This window comes from Ursus maritimus, unplaced genomic scaffold (assembly GCF_017311325.1).
Source record: "Ursus maritimus isolate PB19 unplaced genomic scaffold, ASM1731132v1 scaffold_22, whole genome shotgun sequence".
NCBI classification, from domain to species: Eukaryota; Metazoa; Chordata; class Mammalia; order Carnivora; family Ursidae; genus Ursus; species Ursus maritimus.
The window spans coordinates 43,620,937-43,643,570 of NW_024424675.1; the positions used below are offsets into that span (position 1 = coordinate 43,620,937).

At 55.7% G+C, this 22,634-nt stretch overlaps 1 protein-coding gene and 1 long non-coding RNA gene across 2 annotated transcripts in view; both read left to right on the forward strand.

The window, feature by feature from the left end:
- The first annotated feature begins 6,385 nt into the window (after positions 1–6,385).
- Positions 6,386–8,325, forward strand: LOC121104558. The gene is made up of 3 exons (XR_005836865.1): positions 6,386–6,454; positions 6,903–7,010; positions 8,105–8,325. It is a non-coding gene; the product is annotated as an uncharacterized LOC121104558 (long non-coding RNA).
- Positions 8,326–9,797: 1,472 nt separating this feature from the next.
- The window catches only part of NPEPL1 (aminopeptidase like 1), a 24,558-nt gene continuing 11,721 nt past the window's right edge, over positions 9,798–22,634 (forward strand). The window contains exons 1-6 of the mRNA XM_040638525.1: positions 9,798–10,000; positions 10,470–10,655; positions 11,111–11,281; positions 15,203–15,292; positions 15,732–15,813; positions 17,515–17,657. Coding sequence (XP_040494459.1) covers positions 9,851–10,000; positions 10,470–10,655; positions 11,111–11,281; positions 15,203–15,292; positions 15,732–15,813; positions 17,515–17,657 — 822 coding nt within the window. The 5' untranslated portion in view covers positions 9,798–9,850. The remainder of the gene's footprint in view (positions 10,001–10,469; positions 10,656–11,110; positions 11,282–15,202; positions 15,293–15,731; positions 15,814–17,514; positions 17,658–22,634) is intronic.

Here is a 22,634-nt window from a genome sequence, read left to right on the forward strand (position 1 = left end):
ACTCAGAGCCAGGACCATGTTTCACCTTGAATGTGCCCGTGTCTGGGCTCCTCCTCAAAGCTTGGGGTGGGTCTTTGTCCCCCAGGCGTTACCATTCACATCATCCAAGCATGTTGGGGTCCGTCTGCGTGCGGTTAGACACCAGAGTCTCCTACGTGGGAGTGGGTTTTCCCAGGAGTCACCTCGGCAAGCCAGGCGTTGCGTCCTGTGATGCTGCTGTGGCTTACGGCAATTAGTTACCTTCAGAGCCTGTCGGTGAACCACACAGGGGGCAAGCTTCTCTTGTGCTCGCTCCTTGTTTTTCGGTTGGAAATTCTGTCTCCCCAGCCAGTGGTTCAAAAGCTACTGGATCTGTCCAAGCATCAGACCCACCCCTCAAAGGATAGACATCGGCCGCAGGCCTCAAGAATTCTGACCAGCAATAACCTGGAAGAAACCCTCCACCCCCGACGGGACAGCCGTGTAAGTGGCGGCTATGCGGATGGACTGGAGGCCCTGCAGGGTGTGTGCCTGAGTGATCCCCTCTTGGGTCGTGTTTCCAACTGAGTTTTTGGTGGCTGCCTTTTGCAACGGTGCTGCAGGTGTGGGTGCCGATAGAGCCAGACACGTCGGCTGTGGAGCAGAGCACACGACGGCTGGGTCCTGGCCCTCGGGTGCGCCTGGCCGGGAGGTACAGGAGCGTGGGCCGCACCCGGGGTGGGTCCTTTTGAAGGCCCGCACGGATGGAGGAGGGCGGGCCGGCTAGAGACTTGCCCAGCTGAATTTAGTGCACCTCGTTTAAGAGCTCCGATCATCACCCCAAATGGGAGCGACCCGTAACTCTTCCTGGTCTCTCCTCACCGCAGCAGAGCGATTCACTTAGCCTGGCATCCTTCGTGGCTCAGTTTACCAGGATGCTGTGTTGCTCTAACGGGCTGGCTTAGTTCTGGTCCTCAGCCTCCCTTCTTCTAGTCAGAGCCTGTGGGGAGCCGATGGAGAGGTCCGGGCAAGGTCTTCACAGGAGGGATGTCTGAGAGTCGGGTGCAGGGAGGACGGGATAGGGCTGCAGGGGCTACCTCCACTCATCAGTTACCGTGAGTTCCCGTGCTCCCCTAGGATTCGGGGAGACAAACTTGCTTCATTTGATCTTGGCTACAAGTGAAACTTAGCGGTGTGTGTAATATAAACGTGCGCTTCGAGTTACATATCCCTGTGTGTGTGTTAGCCCTTAGCGACTCCTCTAATTTTCTCTCCAGTTTCCCTTGACCACCCAGATGTCACCTCTGACCTCGTTGCCTGATCTGATGCTTCCGTTTCGTTTTGTTTTGAAATTGAGGGAAACGGTGGGTACTGGGGTGAACTAACGTGGACGCTGGGTGGGCATGGGACAGACTTCCAGCTCGTCTGAACGCGCTCCAGACTTGGGACTCGGAGTTAGACCGCGGGCATCAGCTGGGTGCCCCGTGCGCCGTGGCCCGACGCCACACCACCCTCCGCGTCGTTCTCCCAGTGTCCAGCCAGGCCTCCTTCCCACACAAAGGGACATTCCACAGAGTCAAATGGCAGAGACTTGTGCACAATTATCTGGTCAATTGAGGCAAGAGAAAATAATCATTTGTTCAATTGTCCAGATTAGCTCTCTGGACCATCCTGAATGCTGGGGATAATTGTGTGGCCTCCACTTCAGCTCCGTAATCTGGCTAAAATGGACTGTTTAAGTGAGACTCCATTCACTACATGTACATTTAAATTAGACGTAGTGAAAGTAGACCACTGGGTTTAGTGTTTTCTGTTTGTCAACTATTATTCTAAAATTGCTTTTAGCTAATCATCCCAATTCTGCCGTTAGTAATCACTCTTTCTCTCGTTTCGTAGATGTAATGGAGGCGGAAGGGGCTCTGGTTTGTATCATCTGGTGTCTCTCGGAGGAAGAGCTGAGGGAATCACATGTTTTTTAACTTGGTGTTCTGACTCAGGACCCCGTAACAGACCTTCATTTCCATCGCCGCTTGGGCAGAGAGACCCCACCCCCCACTTCCCCAGACGGGGTCGCTGAGACCCCTCCCGAGGGCTCGCCTTGGTCATACTGCCCGTATATCCCGGGGCTAGAGCTAGAGTCTTCAGCTCTCTCATTGCCAGACCAGTACTGTTGCTGTTTATGCCATTTTAATTGTTCATTTCTTTCCATAAAATTAAATGACCTTCTTCCAGAAAGATTTAATGGTCAAGATGGGATGCGGTAAAGGCTCCTCGAGGATTTTTTCCTTATTACGAAGATGAGACCAGACTGAGGCTAGGAGCGATTTGCAAACAGTGGTATGTCATTATCCCTAGTTCAGTTTTTCGTGTGATTGGTGTGAAGAGATTGCTGCTGACTAATCCCGCCACCAAACAGAAAGCCATGACTGTTGGGTGACATGACGTAGCGTGCGGACACGTGCACGGCTGGCTGTTCCTGGACAGAGTACCCACACGTATGTGTATGCATGCCCAGAGCGAGTGCTTCCCAGGATGGAGACTGTCATTTTAAAGTTGTAAATAGTAAAAAATAAGCTGGAGCAAAACTGATTCTACAATTGCCTAAGAATGTAGCACTTCATTTCCACACTATGCAATGGCTAGAAATTGATTTTTTTTTAAATCCAATTAAGCCTCAAGGTTGGTTATCCATTTAAAAGGTCGGCTGAGTTAAACAATGACAGTACCTTCAGTTCATGCTAATAATTAAATTTACACAGAGCTCGAGCACTTCCATCGCGCCTCGCGGAGGTGGACGTCGTGTGTGTGTTGCACAGAAATGCGCCACGGAAGTCCCCAGCGGCCGTGGCTGTGCGCCGGCCGACCGTGACCCCTGCCCAGGGCTGCCCGCAGCCCGGCCACCGGCCCCAGCGCTCCTTCCCGTCGGGTTCCCACAGCCCACCCCGGAGAGCCCTGGTCCCCGCTCACCTCCCGTCCTCCCCTTCCTCCGGCCCCGGGAGCGCTCCCCTGGGAGACGGAAAGTAACCTCGTTTAAAGAGAAAAAAGGGGGTTCTTGGTGTGTGTGTGTGTGTACCCTTGGTGTATGCATGGACGTCCTCGGCCTCACGTGCTGCCAAGTTTATAATGTGGCAAATAAATCGTGTTTTAAAAATAGGCCTTTATGGTACGTATTGCCTCTGTGTTCCCAACGTGTTAAGAAAAAGACTTCAAAATGTCTTTTTATGGTTCTCATAGGTGATGTTTAAGCATTTGAATTTATGAAGATGTTAGGAGAACCGGGAACCGATTGGAATGCTTTTTATTCTGTTTGGGTTATAATGTCACTTCCGTTTTATAAATCACTGAGCAGGGATAAGTGATCTTATTTCGAATCTAGCATTTTAACCTGCATTGTAATATAAGTAAGGTCACTCCAATTCAGTACTTTCCATCCATAACTATGGACCAGCCTGAAAGATGGAACCTTCCAGATTGAGTGAGGAAAAAAAAGTGTGTGTGTGTGTGTGTGTGTACACACACACACACACACACACACACACACACACTGAATTTACCTCTCAGGGCCCTTAAGAAAAACCAGCAATTCCTGCTTGGCGTCCCACCCTTTCCCTCACGCAGCTTAGCTGCCAAAAGCCTCAGCAACAGATTTGTGATTCTTTTTTACTTTTTAAAAGATCCGCATTTAGATAATGCAGACAGACGAATGGCTTAAAGATACAAGGATGTTTCTGGAGGAAAGAATGTGACTCGGGTGTTTGAAGACGGACTCATTTTTGATGCACGGGAGAAAGACTATCAAAGGATAGTGTAAGTGAAGGTTTTCCTAAAGAAAAGATTTCTTGATCCAGGTCAACATTTCCCCCTTCCTCCGGCTTTTCTCTACCCCTTCATTTCCATGCGCCGAGTTGCCTCAAGGAACGCCGACCAGCTTCTGTCGGTTAAGCACCTCTCCCTCTCTGCCCTCCCACAGCCACCCCCATCCCAAGGCTCCAGATCTTCCACATGGCCCTTGAAAACTTCTGCAGCCACGGAAATAATTTTGCTGGTACTCAGAAGTAAATAAGAATTTGGTCCCTGAGACAGGAGGGTTATTACTGTCCGACAAGGTGGGCTTCCTGGGAAGATAATTTAGGCTGCTCGAGCAGCAGGGGACTGCCCACAGCAGCTAGCTCAGCCCCTCATTTTATCAAAAAGTCCTAAAAACTGATGTGGGAAGGAACGCTTTTTGTTGTTAATAAGTGGTTCCTCCATACGCTTTTATTAACGCCATTCTCTCATCGCGCCGATATCAGAAGGTAAAAAGCACTCTAGATGAAATCACAGAATGTGCTTTTCAAGCAAAGTGCAAAAGATTACATGCGATATGCTGTCTTTTGTATAGATCCGTGAGTACGCATAAATGTAGTTTTTCAAAAAGAAACAGGAAAGATAAACCAAAACCTGATAAAAATGGTTACCTCCGGGGGAGGGGAGGAGGAGTGGAAAAGAAGTGGAAGGGACAGGGGACTCCTTTGAGCATTCCTTGCTGCAGTTTCAACTTTGGAGCCACATAAATGTGCATATTCAAAAAAGAAAATGTAAAAAAAGGAAAAGAAAAAGAAAACAGCGAGCCCTTCAGTTCAGCTCAAACAGAAACATAGGAATCTAGATAGACATCAGACGGACTGACCGTACAAAAGCCAAGTCAATGTTGAATATACCAGGGGGATCATTCTAAGAAAAAGAAGAATAAATGAACTCTGGAACTTGAGGGCGTGGGTTTGGGGTCAGGAGGGGAGGCTGTCGGGAGTGCTCTGGGAAAGAGCAGCTGAGGACCCACGGAAGGGTGATTGGGACCTCGGGTTCTCGTAGGGGGAGGACTGAATTTCCAGCTGGACATCTGAACAGCCTTTCCCCCCGACCACAGGGAGACCAGGGCTCCCATGAGGCCGGCAGAGTCTTCATTTGGGCCAAGGAAGGAGCAGAGTGAGCCTGGGGACCATCTTAACTGTTCCAAGGAGGACAGGAATCCTCAGAGACCGATAGGAACGTGTGAGAAAGACACAGGTGCCAGCCTGATGGGGCCCTGCCTGGCCCAGATGGGGCGAGTGACCGTGGACAGAACTGGGGCAGCGCCCGCCCCAGAGCCCACAGCCACTGCCCACCGTGACACTGGCCTGTTTTCGGGGTAATCCTCTGCCACCACTATCGTGTAATTCTCTCTTGAAAACGAGGCTCTGCGCTTTCCTTTTTGCACCGGACCCCACAGATTATGTGAGTCTGGCCTGGGGATGAGGGGAGCCAGGGAGGTCTCCACACAAGACCTCCAGGTGGTTAAAGGGATGATCCAGCTAGAAAATCACCCTGTTGCGAGCAGTGCTGGATTCAAGCACAGGTCCTCACTGGGTATGGAAGCTTCGGGGGAGAGGTCAGGAGACAGAACACACTCACAGCCTCGGAGTCTCCATGCACTTTGAAGAGGAAACTGAGCTGAATGCCTTGAGTTATGAAGGGGGAAACGGCCCTTTGCCGTGAAGAGATCTGGCTGACCCCACTTGAAACAAAGAGCCCACCTTGGCCAGTGACAGGAGACACATGGGTTCTGTGGCTCCTGGAGAGGTACGGTGGCAAACACAACGTGTTTAACCCGAATCTAATCATAAGGAAACAATTCAGACTGCGGGACCTTCTACGCCACATGTCAATGTCAGGAAGGACAAAGGCAGGGAGTGTTCTGGATTCAAGGAGACCAAAGAGAATTGACCACCAAGCGGAATGCCTGGTCCTTACTTCGATTCTGGATTTTAACAAGGGATCGAAGGACATTTTGGGGACAATCAAACAAATTTCAATGTGGACCGTGTATTCGATAATACTTTTGTTTCGATGTTAATTTTCCACGGGTATGATCAGGATATTCTCGGGATTGTGTGGGCCATTGTCCTTGTTCCTAAGAGAGAGATACACACTGAGGTGTTTACGGTTAAAGTGTATGTAACTAACTTTAAAGTGCACGACAGAATACATGTGCACGTACACATTTGATCTAGGTAGAGGGTATACAAGTGTGCATTGTAGTGGTTTTTCAACGTTTCCATAAGTTAACGCGTTTCTCAAAAACGTTTCTGGAGAAACGTGATATTCGTGGCAGTTGGTTCCTCTACAACCCTTCAGGGAACATTCGGCGCAAATCTTCTGGGTGCATGACTGATGTAATTTACGAAGTGTAATTGAGGCACACCCCACCATGCGTAGGCGCTGCTGTGGTGGCGAGGAAGGCGCAGACATCCCCAGCACAGGGCTCGTCCCCGGAAGCCGCGCAGGTGTCTGGCCTGCCTGTTCGCTGGGGGCTCCCCGCCAGGCCAGCTGCTCCACGGAGTGAGGTCGTGGAGCTGAGCCGGCCTCTGCCCCCTCTCTGCAGGTGCTACGGCAGATCACTGTCCACCAGGAATGAACCCTACCTCCATTTCACGTTCGTCTTGACCAAGGCACTTCCACGGGCTTTGTCACCCACAAGGTCAAGTTCAAACTCTGTGGCTCAGCATACTTCTCATGCACACTCTGTGTACACGTGAGCTTGCGACCAGTCCAAATGGACTATGCCCTTTCGTATTGTGAGCCCTTGTGTGGACAACTCCCTTGTCAGGGATCGGACTGCCTGCGATGCCAGGACTCGTCCTTAGATAGCTCAATCCAAGCTCCGTTTTCTCCCAGGGACTGGCTTGCTGAATTTTACTGCTGGGATTTGCTCCCACGGCCAGTGTATCCCCAAACGTCACCTGGCCTGGAGGTCTTAGAAACGGATATTCAACAAATATATATATATACATAATTAATATATAAATGCACACTTCATACACCCAGGGCCACCTTACACGATACGATCTCAGAAATGTGCTCTAGAATGCAGACTGTACCCAAAGCTTCCTAACAAGTCCTGGGGACTTCATTCTGATTCCTTCCAGCTGAAAGCCTTGTTCCTCACCTGCTAAGTCGGAGCGCCCGATGGAATTCGGAGTGAGTCCCACCGCATCAAAACCAGGAGTTACTTCTTGGGCTGCCTGAAAGATCTGGTGAGTTGTTTTAAATTTTCATTTTTTTAAAGAAAATTAAATTGAGGTGAATTTTTCATTGACAATGAAATATATACTAAGCTGTGGATTAATACCTTCATAAAAATTTATCTAAACAGAGTGCTGCCTGTCTTATTTATGTTGAAGTCTGTAGAGTCTGCGGTGTGAAGGGGAAAGTACTTTCTGGAATATATTTGTGTCTGTCACAAGCTACATCTTGAGGAAATTGGCAGGCATTTGAAGTGGAATCACTCCTTAGCGTTCTGTTTAGTTTGGATTTCTTCGACTGAGGGGTGGAGGGGAGGGGTGCTTAGAACTAAACTCAGGATTATCTGCTTTTAACAGGCATTGAACATTTTCCTTTGCTTTGTGTATCCTAAGTGTTCGATAAATGCTGTTTGAACTGAGTCATCCCATTCATCGTTCCTTGGGGTCGTGGGGGTTATTCGGTCTATTCTTACGTATGGAAGAATTCTGAAAGGAAAGAATCTCCAGAATGATCTCTCTACCAACCGTTTCTCTCCCCCCTCCCACTCTCTGTGCTCAAAACTTCCAGATCCGGCTTGCTGAAAGGCATCTCGGATCCCTTCTCAGCAAGCACAAGTCTGCGGGGTGAATCCCCAGTTTGCAGTCCCCTGCAGCCCACTCCTTCCCTGTTCTCTGGGACCCTGCATTCTTACCCACGGGATTCAGAGCCCCGTGGACACTCTGGGTGGCTGCTCTCCTCCCCGGCTTCTCCCCCGCCACCCGAATGCCTTCCCCTGCCCTGTGTGTCTGTGGAAGTCCTGTTTCACCCATCGGGGCATAGCTCACGTCCCTCACCCTCTGGGAAGATCCCCCGGGGCCTCACCCCGCTGCCGGAGTGCCCGGTGCCTGTCTGCAGCATATTTGCAAACAGAGGGAAGAGTGATAGATCTTCATACGTGCTCTTCGTACCCTTTACAAATGTGTGAAAACATTCAGCTGCTGTAAAAATTTTTTGAGGAAAAAAAGATCCAATTAGCGTCAACTTTCATGTTGGGAAAGCTGTGGGTTTTCGAAGGAATTCCTTTCACTCATTCAATGACTGTTTTTTGGCACCTGCTCTCTGCTAGGCCCTGCAGAAGAAAGGACACTCAAGCCCTGCCTTCAGAATGCTGAAGCTCTCCGGTCCCGGGGGATGTTGTCAACCACCTACCCCGCACCAGGGGCTCAGAACTGACGGGGAAACACAGAAGAGCGGCCAGGGAAGACGAAGCTGTGGCTCGTGGGTGGGTTGCCAGTCAGGGAGTGGGGGAGATGTGCTAGGAAGTCAGTGGCTTTGCGAAAGCCTTGGATGTCGTGCTTGGGAATTGGCTCTGCTATTTTTTTTTTTTTTTTTTTTAGGTGGGGCTGGGGATTGGCTCTGCTATTTTTTTTTTTTTTTTTTTTACGGCTGAGAGTGAAAAAGAAACTCAAAATGAGAGGGGTGGCACATGGAAGTAGCTAGAGGTAACAGAGGACAGTACCAAGGGCCCTTGAGCAATCAGGATGTGGGCAGGATCTTTATTTTTAAATGAGTCCTGTTGGGGCTTTCTCAACTGGGTCATGGCTCCCTGAACCGCGCGTCTGAGTTACAGCAGAAGCCAGGACCCTTGCCAGGGGCATACCCGCTGTCCACGAGGTGCCCCCTCTGCCCTCACCCAGGGCCCCTCCACCACCCACTTCATGCCCCCAACACCGTCCCGGTGCCCTCCTTGACTAGCCTTCCCTCCTCATGGGAAGGTGGCTCGGGTGCTGCCCCCTCCTCTTTGCTCTTTGTCTCCTCCCCTCTCCCCAGGCAGGGCACGAGGCTGTAGGGGGCAGCTTGCTCAGACTGCTGCCCTATGACCCTTCCTGGAAGGGGTGGCCGGGGGCAAGGCCCTCCACCAGACAAGGCGATGCTCGAGTTTCTAACTGGCCATCCCAGAAGCAGTAACCTGGGTGGAAACCCACATCCTGACACCTGACTCACATCTAGGACAGTGCCTGCAAAATAGTGGGGACCCGATCAGTGGCAAGGAACCCATTAAACGAGGAGGAAGGCACTGTGGACACTGCCCAGCACACCAGGCAGCAGGGCCCTGTCTAAGTCAGGAGCTGGCACGGATCCAGGCATCACCAAGCCCAGCCAAACCTGACAAGCGGGTGGGGTGTGGTTGAGGGCACATCCTGCCAGCACCGAAATCACCCAGGACCACTGCTGGAAGCTGGGCCTGCTTGGGGCTCATGCAGACTGTGGTCTGGTGGGAGCTGCTGGGGTGGACTTCAGGTTGGGCCTGGGTCCGCTCAGGACCTGCTGGAGGTCAGGGCCACCAGGGTCTGCAGGGGCTGGGGGCTGGGGGCCAGGGCCCCTTCCTGGAAAGGCTGTCTGGAGAGCTGTTTCCTCACTCTGAACGCAGGACGCACTCAGGGACCTGTGGGGCTTGGGGCCTGCCCCGGCTTGGAGCCTGCGGGCCTGGCCGGGGCCTGCCGGGCTGTGGGGCCCGCCCAGGGATTGCGGCCTTGCCGGGTTTCGGGCCTAACCCGGGGATCGGGGCCTACCGGGGCCTGGGGCCGGGCTGCCGCTCAGGGCCTGCCAGCTCGGGCCTGCAGGTCGGGGCCTGCCCCGGGGGCCCGGGGCCCGCCCGGAATGGGGCGGCCCGCTCCGCCCCGCCGGCCCGGCGCCCCCTCGCGCCCCCTCGCGCCCCGGGCGGGCCCTGCACGTCTCGCGAGCGGCCCGGAGCGGCGGGGGAGGCGGGGCCGGGCGGCCGGGCAGGGCCGGGGCGGCGCCGAGGCCGGGCCGGAGCGGAGCCCGAGCGGAGCGGGGCGGCGGCCGGGCGGGGGGCGCGGGCCGGCGGAAGATGGCGAACGTGGGGCTGCAGTTCCAGGCGAGCGCCGGGGACGCGGACCCGCAGAGCCGGCCGCTGCTGCTGCTCGGGCAGCTGCACCACCTGCACCGCGTGCCCTGGAGCCACGTCCGCGGGAAGCTGCAGCCCCGGGTCACCGAGGAGGTGAGCGGGCCGCGCGGCCGCCCGGAGGCCCCGCCCGGCGCCCGCAGGGGCGCGAGGCCAGCCCGGGCGGCGCGGGGGGGCCCCCGGGAGCCGCCCCCCGGGCGCTGCCTTCGAGGGGCCGCGCGGCCCTGCCGGGGGAGCCGGCCGCCCGCTCCCGGAAGCCCTCCCGGTGGCACCTGGCCGGGCCCACCCCGGTGCGGGAATCGCAGCGTTTGAAGCCCAGCGGCCCCCAGCCTGGCCTTTTAAATCCCCACGGCTTAATCCCACAAGGGTGGAACCGTGCCAGCAGACACACACACGCTGAGCTCTAGCGAGAGGCCACACATCTTAATTACGGATCGTGGGTGCCCCGGGAAGCTGCAGAAGTGCCCTTTTAGCCTCACGAGCGTCCGCATGCAGGGCCCTGCTGCCGGCATGCGGACTGCTTGAAGTCTGGTGTCTTGTCTCTTGTGTCTCCCGTTCCATCCAGCTCTGGCAGGCAGCTCTAAGCACGCTCAACCCCAACCCCACGGACAGCTGCCCCCTGTACCTGAACTATGCCACCGTGGCCGCCCTGCCCTCCAGGGTGAGCCGGCACAACAGCCCCTCGGCTGCCCACTTCGTCACCCGACTCGTGCGCACCTGCCTGCCGCCCGGAACCCATCGGTGCATTCTGGTGAGTGCCGAAGGCCATCCTCGCGCTTGTGGGGAGCCTGTGTCCCCGTAGCTCAGCCCCAGTGCGGGCAGGGCACCCTGGCTCGCAGGACCTCCGAGGTGGACGCACCGCTACAGCCCAGGGTAGTGTAACCCCAGCTTACAGACAGGGAAACTGAGGCCGAGAGACTAGGCCGTTTATCCCAGATCAGTTTGGGTGGTAGACCTGAGACTCAGACCCAGATTTCCTGAGCCCACGCCCCTCTGCGTCCTACTCTCCCACCTCGGAGGCAGTCCACATCTGGTGGCCGCCGTTTTCTTCCACGGTGAGACGGTGGCTCCGGGAAGGCCCCGGCATGGTGGCTCTGTCGGGGCTCCTCTGTCCAGACTGAAGCTCTTCCTCGGGTGCCACTCCCGTGGGTCTGCCCGCACTCGCGGGTCTGCCCCCGCTCACGGCTCTGCCTCTCTGTGCTACAGATGGTCTGTGAGCGGTCGGACGCCTTCGCCTCTGCCTGCGCCCTGGCCCGAGCCTTCCCGCTCTTCACCCACCGCTCTGGTGCTTCGCGGCGCACGGAGAAGAAGACGGTGACGGTGGAGTTTTTCCTGGTGGGACAAGACAACGGGCCAGTGGAGGTGTCCACTTTGCAAGTGGGTGTCCGGATATTCGCACTGTGTCCGCGGGCCCGCATGCGCTGGGGCAGCTGGAAGGGGAGGCTCTCTGCCTTCCCTGGGGAGGACGGAGGCAGGGGTGCTGTAGCGATATCCGAGGAGACCCCGGAGGCCTTTCCAAACCCGGGCAGCTGGCCGCCTCCCTCAGGGTGGGCTTCCTTGCCAGGACTCAGGCCGTCTGGCATTTACTGAGCTCCTTCCTACCCAACGCCGGGCGCCCTCCTTTCAGTCCTGAGAATCCTCTCCACGTGTGCATCCCGTTTCCCGCTGTGGCGCACTTTGACATGTGCTATTTCACTGGACCTTCAGAAGAATCCTTTTGAGGGCAGCAAGACTGGGAGGGACTCCAAGTTAGGAGTCCCGGTCTGGGCTGAACGGCGGGTTCCTTCCCCGTGGCGAGCATCCCAGACCCCGTGGCCTCACCCTCCCCACCCCCACCTTCACCCAGACCCACGCTGTCCTTCCTACCCCACCCCTCATGGCTCCGGGGCCAGCACCCCTCACCGGCTGCCTCCTCCACCTGGGTTCTTTGCTCTAGAAGGAGAGGACATGCTTCCGTCTCTACCATCTTGCAACAGCTTCTTTCCTTTCCTTCCATTGATCTCCAAACTTTGAAAAAAACACGGTCTAATTGTTTTGCCTTTCTTAACTCCTTTTTCCCCTCAGCCCACCAAAATCGAGTTCCCACCCCGCATTCTGACATTGTTTTTAAGGGCCCTGTCTGCCGGACTTGAGTGTTGTCATCCCATTTGTCCTCCCTCCTTGAAGGGTCTGCCCCACCCTGAGTCATGCCTCCTTCCCACGCCCCCTCCAGCTGCCCCCTTTACATCCCCCTTCCCGAACATTCCCACATTCCAATCTCGCTTCCTTCTCTCTGGGTTCTCGGAGTGCCTGGGGACTCCATCCCGCAATCGGGCACCAACGACCACCCCTCTGGCTGCAGGGAAGTCCTTCTGAGTTCCGGGCCTGAGCAGCACCCTGGACCCCCCACGTCCTCCAAGCCCTTCTCCTCTTTCCCCGCTGGCCACAGTGGACTGACTTTCTGTCCTCCTCAGCTTCCCTCTCCAGGTCCTTCCTGCTCCAGGCCTGCCTGGTCTCAGTCCGGCGTCTGCCCACATCCCTTCCCCAGGGGGAGCTCGCCAGCCGGCTGACGTGGCCTCCCTCGCAGTCGGGCCCTCTGCCCACTGAGTACCATCCCACCTGACCTGACACATCTCTGCTTAGCGTCTGTGCCCCACACTGGGATGGGAGCTTCTGGAGGGCAGGGACCTCGTCTGTGGTCCCAGCATGGGTCTAACGTGATGAGGGCCGGTGGGTTGGTGGGTCTCCTTGACCCCCACATCCCTGACCCCCACATACTCTGCCCACTGCCACTGCTTTAGGGAGCCCCCACCTGCACCCCATTGCTCTCCTGGGCTGTTGTGGCAGCCTCCTCATTGGTCTTGCTGCCTCCAGATGCCTTCCCTCCGCTTCCCCTTCCCATCGCTGCTCTTAGCTTGTGTAGACACGGACTGCCTGCTAAGTCCTCTCAACAGCCCTAGGAGGTGGGACCTGTTGTTCTTCCCATCATAGGGCTAAGCAGACTGAGGCTTGGGGACGTTAGGTGACTTACTGGGGCCACGCCAGCAAGGGCCAGAGCCAGGTCTTAACCTCTGCCAGCATATGTCAGCCTTCTTCCCCGTCTGTCTTGGATCGTGAGCTCAGGAGCTTCAGGTACCCCGTGTGGTCTTTTCCATACTATGGAGACCTCAGCACCCCCACCCCAGGTCCTCTCCCCCCCCCAGGTCCCTGTGGTCCCTCATACCCTCCTCCCCTGTAGTGTTTCATGGAATGAGGTGTGGCGATTCCCTACTGGACTGGAGTACCTTAGACATCTTTGAATTCCCAGAGTCTAGTGTGGAGCCTGGCGCACAGTAGGTGCTCACAGAAACGTGGGTGGAATGACTGACTGAATGAACGATCCTGGGGCACGACGAGGCACAAGCTCTTCTCCGAGGTCACGAGGCTCTGCGGTGGCGGAGGGGCACTGGGAGCTGCCCCCGGCCTCCCCCGCAGGTGCTGTGTGCCCTCTCCCCCAGCTGGGCTGCCCTCGGAGCTCCGAGCCCACGGAAGGCTGCTAGGCGAGCGCCCAGCCTCCTTAGAGACGAGTCTTAGGGCATTGACGCACTTCCCAGACAGCGGCCACAGGCTGCGTCAGAGATGAGCAATGGTCTCTGCGACGCCCACAGACAGGGACCCTCCGCCTCCCAGAGGAGAGCCCGCGTCAGGCGGCAGGGACACACAGTCACATCTCATATCTGAGCTGTCAAGTTCTGCGTCTCTGCCTTTGAGGCTTGGGGGTTTAATTACCTCGGGAAGGCAGGAGCTCTCCGAGCGATTCAGCAGGGCCTGGGAGGTGGCCGGGCTGGTGCAGTGGACGCAGAGCCCGCCCTCCCTGACACCGGGAGCCGGGAAGGTGATGATGAACTCGGTGCCGTCCGCACGTCCGCTGCACCTGCACGGCTTTGCTCTCTCAGTATTGCCTCTTCCCTGTGCGCTGGGAGACGCGGCCGGCCAGCCCCGTGTCCGAAGCTCGGGAGTGGGGGTGGGCATCGGGGTGGGGCAGGAGGCGCCGTGGGCAGCAGCTAGGCAGAGACGAAAGAGAAGGCAAAGCCCTTCTGGGATCAGCACTGAAGCAAAAGCGGGGCAGAAGTTCTTTGCAGACAGTGGGGGTGGGGCTGGGGAGGGCGGCCGGCGTGGGGCCGCAGGCAGCTCCCGGGTTTGAGCCCGTACACCCATCTCCAGGGCCGCCCCTATGCCAGGCTGAGTGCAAGGACTGCGTCAGGTCCCTGCGTCAGGGCCAGCGTGGGAGCTGCCCGAGACAGAGTCTGTGTGCATGCTTCCCTCTGCACCACGTGCCCAGAGCTGGGTGGCATCGGATGGCCAGGAGCACAAGGTCAGGGAGTCTATCATGCACTCCCACGGGGCTCGCGTGAGAACACACCACCGTCACGGCCAGAGGGCCGCAAAGGGGGCCAGCGAGCCCTGGGGGGGAAGGACAAAGAGAACTTGTCCTCCTTTGGGATGATCCAGAGAAGCTTCTGGAGGGCACAGCCTTTAAGAAGTGCCACAAAGGATGGCTAGGATCTTGACAAGAGAAGGGGGGTGTATCGGTCAGCTCCGGCGGCCACAAGAAAATGCCGTAGAGGGCATGGCTTCACCGACAGACCTTTATTTCTCACAGTTCTGGAGGCTGTCTGAGATCAGGGTGGGGTCTGATAGGGACCCACCTTCCCTGGCGGCCTTCGGGCTGTGCCCTCCTTCCCTCTTCCTATGGGGACGCTAATCCCATCATGGGCCCCACCCTCCTGACCTTGTGTAAACCTGACCACATCTCAAAGGCCTCCTGATACCATCACATGAGGGGGGGGGGCTTCAACACAGGTGTTTAGGGGCGATGCAGACATTGAGCGCATAGCAGAAGACAACACTTCCCCCAAGGGAGGACGTGGGATTGCCAGGTGCCTGAGTGAGGAATGCCCAGCATGCGTTCAAGGGCCGCCTGCAGCCAGGATAGGGGCAGTAAGCAGCAGATGAGGCCTGGAAAGGAAGGGGACCCCCCTGACCCCAGGTGGGAAGGCCAGGCTGAAGGATTCTTGCATAATCTAGAGATGAGGTTCAGAGCCGTGTGGAACTTTCTGCAGATGGCTGGGTAGGTCACAGGCATGGGGGAAACAACAGCAGGCAGCGTGAGTCTTGTTTCCCCCTGACCTGCCCCTCGATGCCCTGTCAGCAGCCCCAAAACCTCCCCCGGTGGCTTGTGCTGCTGATGCCTTTGGTCCCTGGGGGAACGGACAGGGAGGGACAGCCCTTCCTACCGGGTCCTGGGTCTCCAGTGACAGCCTCTGTTTTTTTCCCCAGTGCTTGGCAAGTGCCACGGAAGGCGTGCGGCTGGCTGCCCGTATCGTGGACACTCCGTGCAATGAGATGAACACAGACACCTTCCTCGAGGTTCGTGTTCCCAGGGAGTCATGCTGGGGTGGGACCAGGGTGGGTGAGGCGTTCGTAGACCCCAAGGAAGTCAGGGGATACCCAGGGCTGGAGGAGGACAGTGCCTATAGTCTCTGCACCTTGCCTGGGACTGCTTGGGGCTGCTGAGGACAGAGCCCTGCTGTCCACTCAGCTGAGGGTGGAGGGAGGACAGAGCCTCCTCCTCAAGGCCTCTCTGCAGGACCACAGCCATGATCTGCAGGAAATTGTAGTTTGGAGGGTGAACCTTCTGTCCTGGATTTAATCGTGCTCCAAGCCGAGAGAGTCGAGGCCCTGGCTTCAGAGCTGCTCTTCTCCACCACGCGGGCGTCGGCTCATCCCTGGCCCCGAGCCTCGGCCTGGCCTTGACTTAAGCCGTCTTCACGTGTCTCTGTGCTGTTTTTTCCATGAACGTGTCCAGGAGATTAAGAAAGTTGGAAAAGATCTGGGGATCACCCCAACGATCATCCGAGATGAGGAGCTAAAGACAAGAGGATTTGGAGGTGGGTAGGGCTGGGCCTTGTAGGCTGTGGCCTCAGGCTGGTCCTGGGTGCTGGGGGTGGCAGGGGGGCAGTGGATCACACACTGCGTTGCCTCCAAGCTTCCCTTGAAAGGAGCCAGCCTTTGTCCGACCCCAAGGCAAGACCTTGGGAAGCGGAGCATCTCTGGGGGAGAAAGGAGGTGCTGATTCAGACTCTGGAAGCTGCAGTGTCCAAGTCGTTCCCCGGCCCACTCCCTGTCCACAAGGGCTGCTGTCCTGGCTGCCTGGGCCAACTCAGCAGGACCTTTCCGCTCCTTGAGCACGCCAGCCCACGTTCACATCATGGCCTCATCGTCACGGCTCTCTTTCTCTGGAGTCCTTCCCCAAAATACTCTCACAGCGGGGCCATCGTACCCTGAATGTCTTGGGTCAAACCCACCTCCTCAGAGGGCCCTTCCTGATGACCAGACCCATCCTCCCTGCCCCCTAGGCACTGGAGGTATGGTGACAAGTAGGATAAGGCACTTTCAGTCTGGCTGGGGGAGGGTCACCATATTCCTTATCAAGGGCTGCCAAACAAATGATCCCAGAAGGAGGCGGCTGAAGGCAACATGCAGTCTTGTGGGTGGGGAATTAGCCATGCCTGGGCTGGGTCCTGGGCCAGGGTCTCTCCCAGGTGGAAACCAGCATGTTGATCAGGTCGGCAGTCATCTGAAGGCTCGACTGGGGCCGGTGATGTGGTCCCAGCCGGTCTCACTCACGGTGCCGTCACCAGGCCTTGGGGCCTTGCTGGCCGTTCCTTGTCACGTGGGCCTCTCCTCGAGCATCTCACCAGCAGCAGCTGCTTCCCTCAAAGCAAGGTTTCTGGGCGAGGAAGAGTGAGCAAGCAAGGAGGAGGCAAGGTCTTTTTTTGTAACCTAGTCTTGGAAGTGGTATCTCATCACTTCTGCTGTGTCCAGAAGTGAGACGCCAGGTTCTGTCCACACTGAGAGAGAGGGGGTCCCAGAGGCAGGGCTCGATGGGGGCTGTCCTAGAGGTGCCTACCGCAGCACACATAAACCAACGACAAGTGGAGGGAGAGGCTACTAACATCAGGGAAATCTTCACAGAGGAGATGGTATTTACTGCGGGTTTTACAAGATATATGAGAGTTTGTCAGGCAGCCATTATCGGCTCTCGTCCTGATTTTTATGATTGTTCAGTTCAGTTACTGGGGGGCCTTGAGGCCTGGTCTCTGCCCACAGGAGGCTTTCTTGAGAAGACGGGGCAAGTACACCCCACGGCGAGGCAGTGGGGGGAGCGGGCTCGGAAAGGGTGGTGCAGTGCCGAGTGCATAGAGGGCTCCGGGAGGAGGAAATGAGCGTGGGCTGGAGTGGCCTTGAAGCATTATCCAAAAATCATTTCATTCTGCAACCCTGTTCATTTCTTTCTGGGAATGATACAGTTTTTTTTTCTCAGCGGGTTTTCTTGCCTAACGATACTTCGCACAGAATTCGTTTGCAGTCCCAGAGCGTTGGAACTAATTTGCATTCCCCGATCCCACGCTGGCCAGGGGGCAGGAGGGGGGCAGGGAGCTTGGGCTTGGACTGCATACTCTCCAGGAGAAATATTCACACGCCAGTGGATATTACCAGGGGAGAGCTGTTGTTTCTGGGGGGCTGCCGGGAGTTCTCTGCTCAGTTAAACCTGAGCCCAACTGACCCTCTCCCTGTGCTTTCTGTAGGAATCTATGGTGTTGGCAAAGCTGCTCTCCACCCCCCTGCACTGGCTGTCCTCAGCCACACCCCAGAAGGAGCCACGCAGACCATTGCCTGGGTGGGCAAAGGGATCGTCTATGACACTGGGGGTCTCAGCATCAAAGGCAAGGTGAGGTGCTGCGGCCAGTGCTTGGGCGGATCCCTGGGATGGGGAGGGCTCTTGGGGGCCTCATCAGCTCTCAGAAGAAGACAGCAAGCAAGGTTTCTGGGACCTTGGCATTGGGGCGTGCCTCTGGGGAGCCAGGTTCAGGATGAGTCGGCGGGAACAGTTTCATGTCCACACTGAGGGGGAGACATTTCATGTCCACACTCCAAACAGGGGTCTGGAAACAAAACATCTGGACAGGATCCAGAAAAAGCCACAGAAATGATTAAAGGGCTGGAAAACGAGCCCAAGGAGGCAGGGTTCAAGGAATCGGTGGTTCTGTCTGAAGAGAAGGGCGTGGGGTGGCACCCACTGTCCCCACGACCATCAAGGTTTCCACGGACAGAATGCTTCGTGTGGTTTGCACGAGCCCCCTCGGAGACGGGCCCCCGGTGAAGGCTAGAGGGGTTTGGCCCCACAAGCAAGCCGCCCGCTGGCGTTCCTGTGAGGCCCGGCAGCAGAAGTCTCTCCTATGGGTGGCCCGCTAAGCTGCCTGCCCTCCTCCATGGCCTGCACGTCTGAGCCTGCTGTGCGCTGGGAGCCGAGACGGCCCCAGGAAGAGGAGGAGGGACGTCTTCATCTGCTCATGTCACACACTTGGGTTGAGCAACCACTAGGCACTGGGCCTGGGCTGGGCTCTACGGTGCCAAGACCCGGAAGGCCTGGGAAGGAGCAGGCGTGTGAAATCTGTGCCCCAGGAGACCTGGAAGAGGAGAGCCAACCTTCCCAGAGAGAAAGCTCTAGAAGAGAGAGGACAAGCTAAGCTCACACAGAGCAGACCTCGAGAGCTGGCAGCCAGCATGGCTCACAGATATGTCCTGTTGGCCCAAGGGCTGGTCTATAATTTGAATTAGTTACCAACATGTAAAAAACAGGACAAATTTTCACAGAACACTGGCTGTCTGACCTTTTGTAAACTGAGGAGTCTGGCAGTGCGGGCCCTCCATCCCCACCTGGCCGCGTCCCGCTGGAGCTGAGAGGCGCTGGCCCATGGATGGAGCCCACGCGGACCAGTTCGCTGCGGCGCTGGCCCTTTCCCACCTGAGCCCCAGTATCAGGCGCTATTTCGGGGGGAGATTGTACGCTACCATTGTGCCACTAGCCTGTCTAGTGCATTTGGTACCCGAGTGGACAGTCTCTTTAGTTTTTCCTTTTAAACATCTCTCCTCCCGTAAACAACATTATTTTCAGGCCTAATCAGGAAATGATCCAAGAATGAAGGTTTAAAAAATCAAACCCCAATAGTGAATTCACCTTTCTTGAATTCCATATGTCTCATCATGCCAGTAAAAAAATGAAAATAAATATCACGGGGCCACCTGACCAGCTGAGTCGATGGAGCGCGTGACTCTTGTCAGGGGCGTGAGTGTGAGCCCCATGTTTTGTGCAGAGAGGACTTAAAAATAAAATCTTTGAGTAAGTAAATATACAAATATTACAGTACACATAAAACAAGAAGAGATCCGTACTTTGAAGTCACATTAATGTGATTTTTTGGATAGAAAGAACTTCTGCCTCCCTGTTGGCCTGTTGTGGTAAAGGGTGTTAGCATGCCAGTGTCTGAAGGCCTTCGCTTCTGCAGTTGCTCAGGGACTTTATCAAAATTGATCTTTTGCGCATCTCTACGCTTACTGCGTGGACAGAGATTGGTCAGTCCATCTGCGCTCATTGTTGATCCAAAAACACTATTAATTTGAATTAGGAAGACTTTCTATGGACACAGATACCCAGGAGAAGGCTCTCACGCAAGGATCGCTTGGCAGAGACGGCCCCAAACCCCATTTCCCAAGAAACTCCAGAAATCGCGATGCCGTCCGTGTCTTCAGTTCTCGGAAACTGATTTTAGTGGCCCTCACGGGTCCCTGGAGTAAAAACGCTTTAAACACAAGTCCAGTGGCTCACATAGACTGGGGGAGGCCGGGAGTCCCAGGCTCCCCGCACCCGTGGCTTTGCTCGGAGTACGCTGTGGAGGCAGGACCGTGTGGCATCGCAGGCACTGTAGACACCGGCCCCACCTCCACTGTCTGCTGGACGGATAAGTAGTTAGAATAGTTGGCTTTGAACCTTTTATCTATATGATTAGAACTCACTTCGACAGATTTTTCGGGAGAACCATTTTACCACTGATGACAGCAGGCCGACTTTTAGTTGGTTAATGGTCGTTTTCAGACTCTCCACAGCCAGCGTGCCCCCTCTGGCTGCACCTGGCACTGGCCAGCCCTCTCACCCACGATCCTGGCTCTTGTCCCGGAGGCAGCTGAGTGCTGGCGGGTGGAATAGCCAGCTCCTTCCTCCTGGGAGCAGAGGCTGGCCTGTTGGAGGGCCCGAGTGAGAAGCAGGGCCTCCTGAGAATTAGTCCTTCTGCTGGGGGGGCACCAGATCCAGTCCTGCAGGAGGAGTCCCTGCTCCATCTACAGAGACTTCAAAGGCAGAGCAGGATCAGTGTGCACTCAAGTCTCAAATGTGTTAGTCTCAGGACCCTTCCTGTCGTAACAAGTATTGATCCCAAGGGGGTTTTTTTTAATCAGAGTGATATTTAACAGACGTTGTTGATATTTACCCTACTAGAAATTAAGACTGGGAAAGATACTTAGTAATTTATTTTAAAATAACAATATAAATCCATTGCATGTCAATGTAAATAATATAATTTTATGAAAATAACTCTATTTTCCAAAATGAAAGGACATGAGCAAGAAGAGTGGCGTTGTTTTACATTTTGCTGCTCTCTCCCATGTGCCTTGACAGAAGATGGCTCTGATCCTGTGTCTGCTTCTGCCCTGAGTCTCTTGTGATGTGTTGTCTGAGTTGAAATATAAAAAGAAAATCTGCCCTCACTCACTTTGTAGTTGGAAAACGGAGAAACAGTTTAGTGCCCTTTACAAATAACTGAGGACATTCTTCTTTGTTATTACACCAAAACTCGACAAGTGGGAGTCTCTGAAAGGGGAGGGATGGTGTGGGATCAGAAACCATGTCAGTGAATCTTTGCACCCTGTTACTGAATATCTATGGCCTACCTTGAACTGCGAAAGCGTGATTTTGTGACAGCATGCATGGGTCATCCAGAAGACATCGTTCACAGAGCTATGCGAAAACTCCAAATTTTGGCCCAACACAGGATATTTTTAAAAGTCACACTTGGTACCACCATCCGTCTCGTCTTAAAAATCGCTGAGTATTAGGAAGCCGTCATGGGGGGCAGAAAATACAAGTTTTTCCCAAAATTGTGTTTTTTTTGCTTGAAAGCTCACATTTTCCCACCAGCACCAGCTACGGTCAGCTGTTCTCCTGGAAGTGAGAGGTTCGCTTTGCTCTTCAATAAGACGTCTGCCGGACACCCGGGTCCGAGTAACCCGTCACATGTCAGTTGCTCTTTGAATTAAACCGGTGTTCTGGAGCATGGAGGCCGGCTGAGCCAAGCCCCAGGCCACCATCCGCGGCTTCCGCTCCGACCGCCCGGCCCGGGGACAGCGGTGCGGTGTGCGCGCCTTCCGTCCCGTCACAGGGCATCTTGCAAACAGCTGCGCTCGGCGGTTGAGTGTCTACTGCTTCAGCAAGGAGACTCGGGTGGGGTTGGCTGCCCTTTATCTTCCTGGAGGGCAGAGGAGAGAGAGTCCAGGGACCGTCCCTGCCATGGCTGCGACCCGCCCGTCGCTCAGCTGCATCGCGCAGTGTTGACCCCGTGAAACAGGCAGGTGACATCTTCGGTGACTCCGGAAATCGTCTCTTTCAGAAAAATAGGAGCGACGTGGGGGGTCTGCAAAGCTCACACAGTCAACTGAGTGACATTCGCAGTTGGGCGTTTGCTCAGTCTGCAGGGGGGAGGCCACCCTGGTGACAGGGAGACACGATTTCACTGGCCGCCTGGGGCTGTTCCGTGTGGGCCGTTTTGCGAGTGGTTTGATTTCAGATATGCGGCCCCGTTTTCCCATTTAAACAATCCTGTGCTTTCTCGCCGATTAGGTCAAAGAGACAGCTTATTTTCAATAGTGCCCGCTGGGTCATTTTCACTCAACTTAATTGTAAAAGCAGCTCGGTTTATGTCTAAAAATACTTTCCATTAAAACTCGAGGCACGTGTAATCCAATAAGGGTTCGAGAAAATCACTCCATCCATTTCAAACCCAAATCCTACATCTGATGACCTGTTGTTAATTTAAAGTATGAACTTGTCAATTAGAGCTGGGAACCTATAAAACGTAAAAATGTGTAACCGCTCTCAACCCGTTTGTAGAAAATCGCAGCTCCCTCAGCGGCGGGAGGGAGCCCCCGCCGCTCACGGCCCTCATTAGACACCAACAGAGCGGGCGGTGGGGTGGGCTCAGGGATGTGACAGTGACATTGGGGAAGAGTTCACGTGAACCTGAGTGGATTGTTTGAGACAGTGACGTCAAGGCGTGGAGAGAGCTGAGGCCAAAAGTGTCACCGAGGCCAGGTGGTGACCAGGGCAGGGTGGTCTGCTGCAGAAAGGTGGTCTCGGTGGTGGCGGGAGGGAGGGGGACTGGTGCCCGGAGGAAGATGGACGGTACTGGGGGAGGACGCAGCGTAAGGGGGCAGGTGGCTACTGCAAGCCCCCCCGGGACTGGGCTACAGTGGTGTGGCTGGGAGCTCATACCTCAAGGCAGTGTGAAGGGGGACAGGCCTGGCATAAAGCTCTGGGGCTGTCCCCTGGGACCGGGCCTGCGGGGGACGAGTAGAAGCGGGAGGGCTAGCAAAGGGAGTGGGGGACGTGGGAGGGGGGCTGTCATGGGAACCAGAACAAAGCCCCACCCCTCTGCAGGGTGCAGCCACCCTGGGGCCGTCTGCCGTGAGCACGCCAGCCAGGCACCACGTGCATCCACGCGGGCACAGCCCTCTGCCAAGCCAGTGGGGATCCGAGAGCTTCGGAAGCCAGGAGAGGCCGCTCCCGTGTGCACCCCCCCCCCCCCGCCGTGTTGAG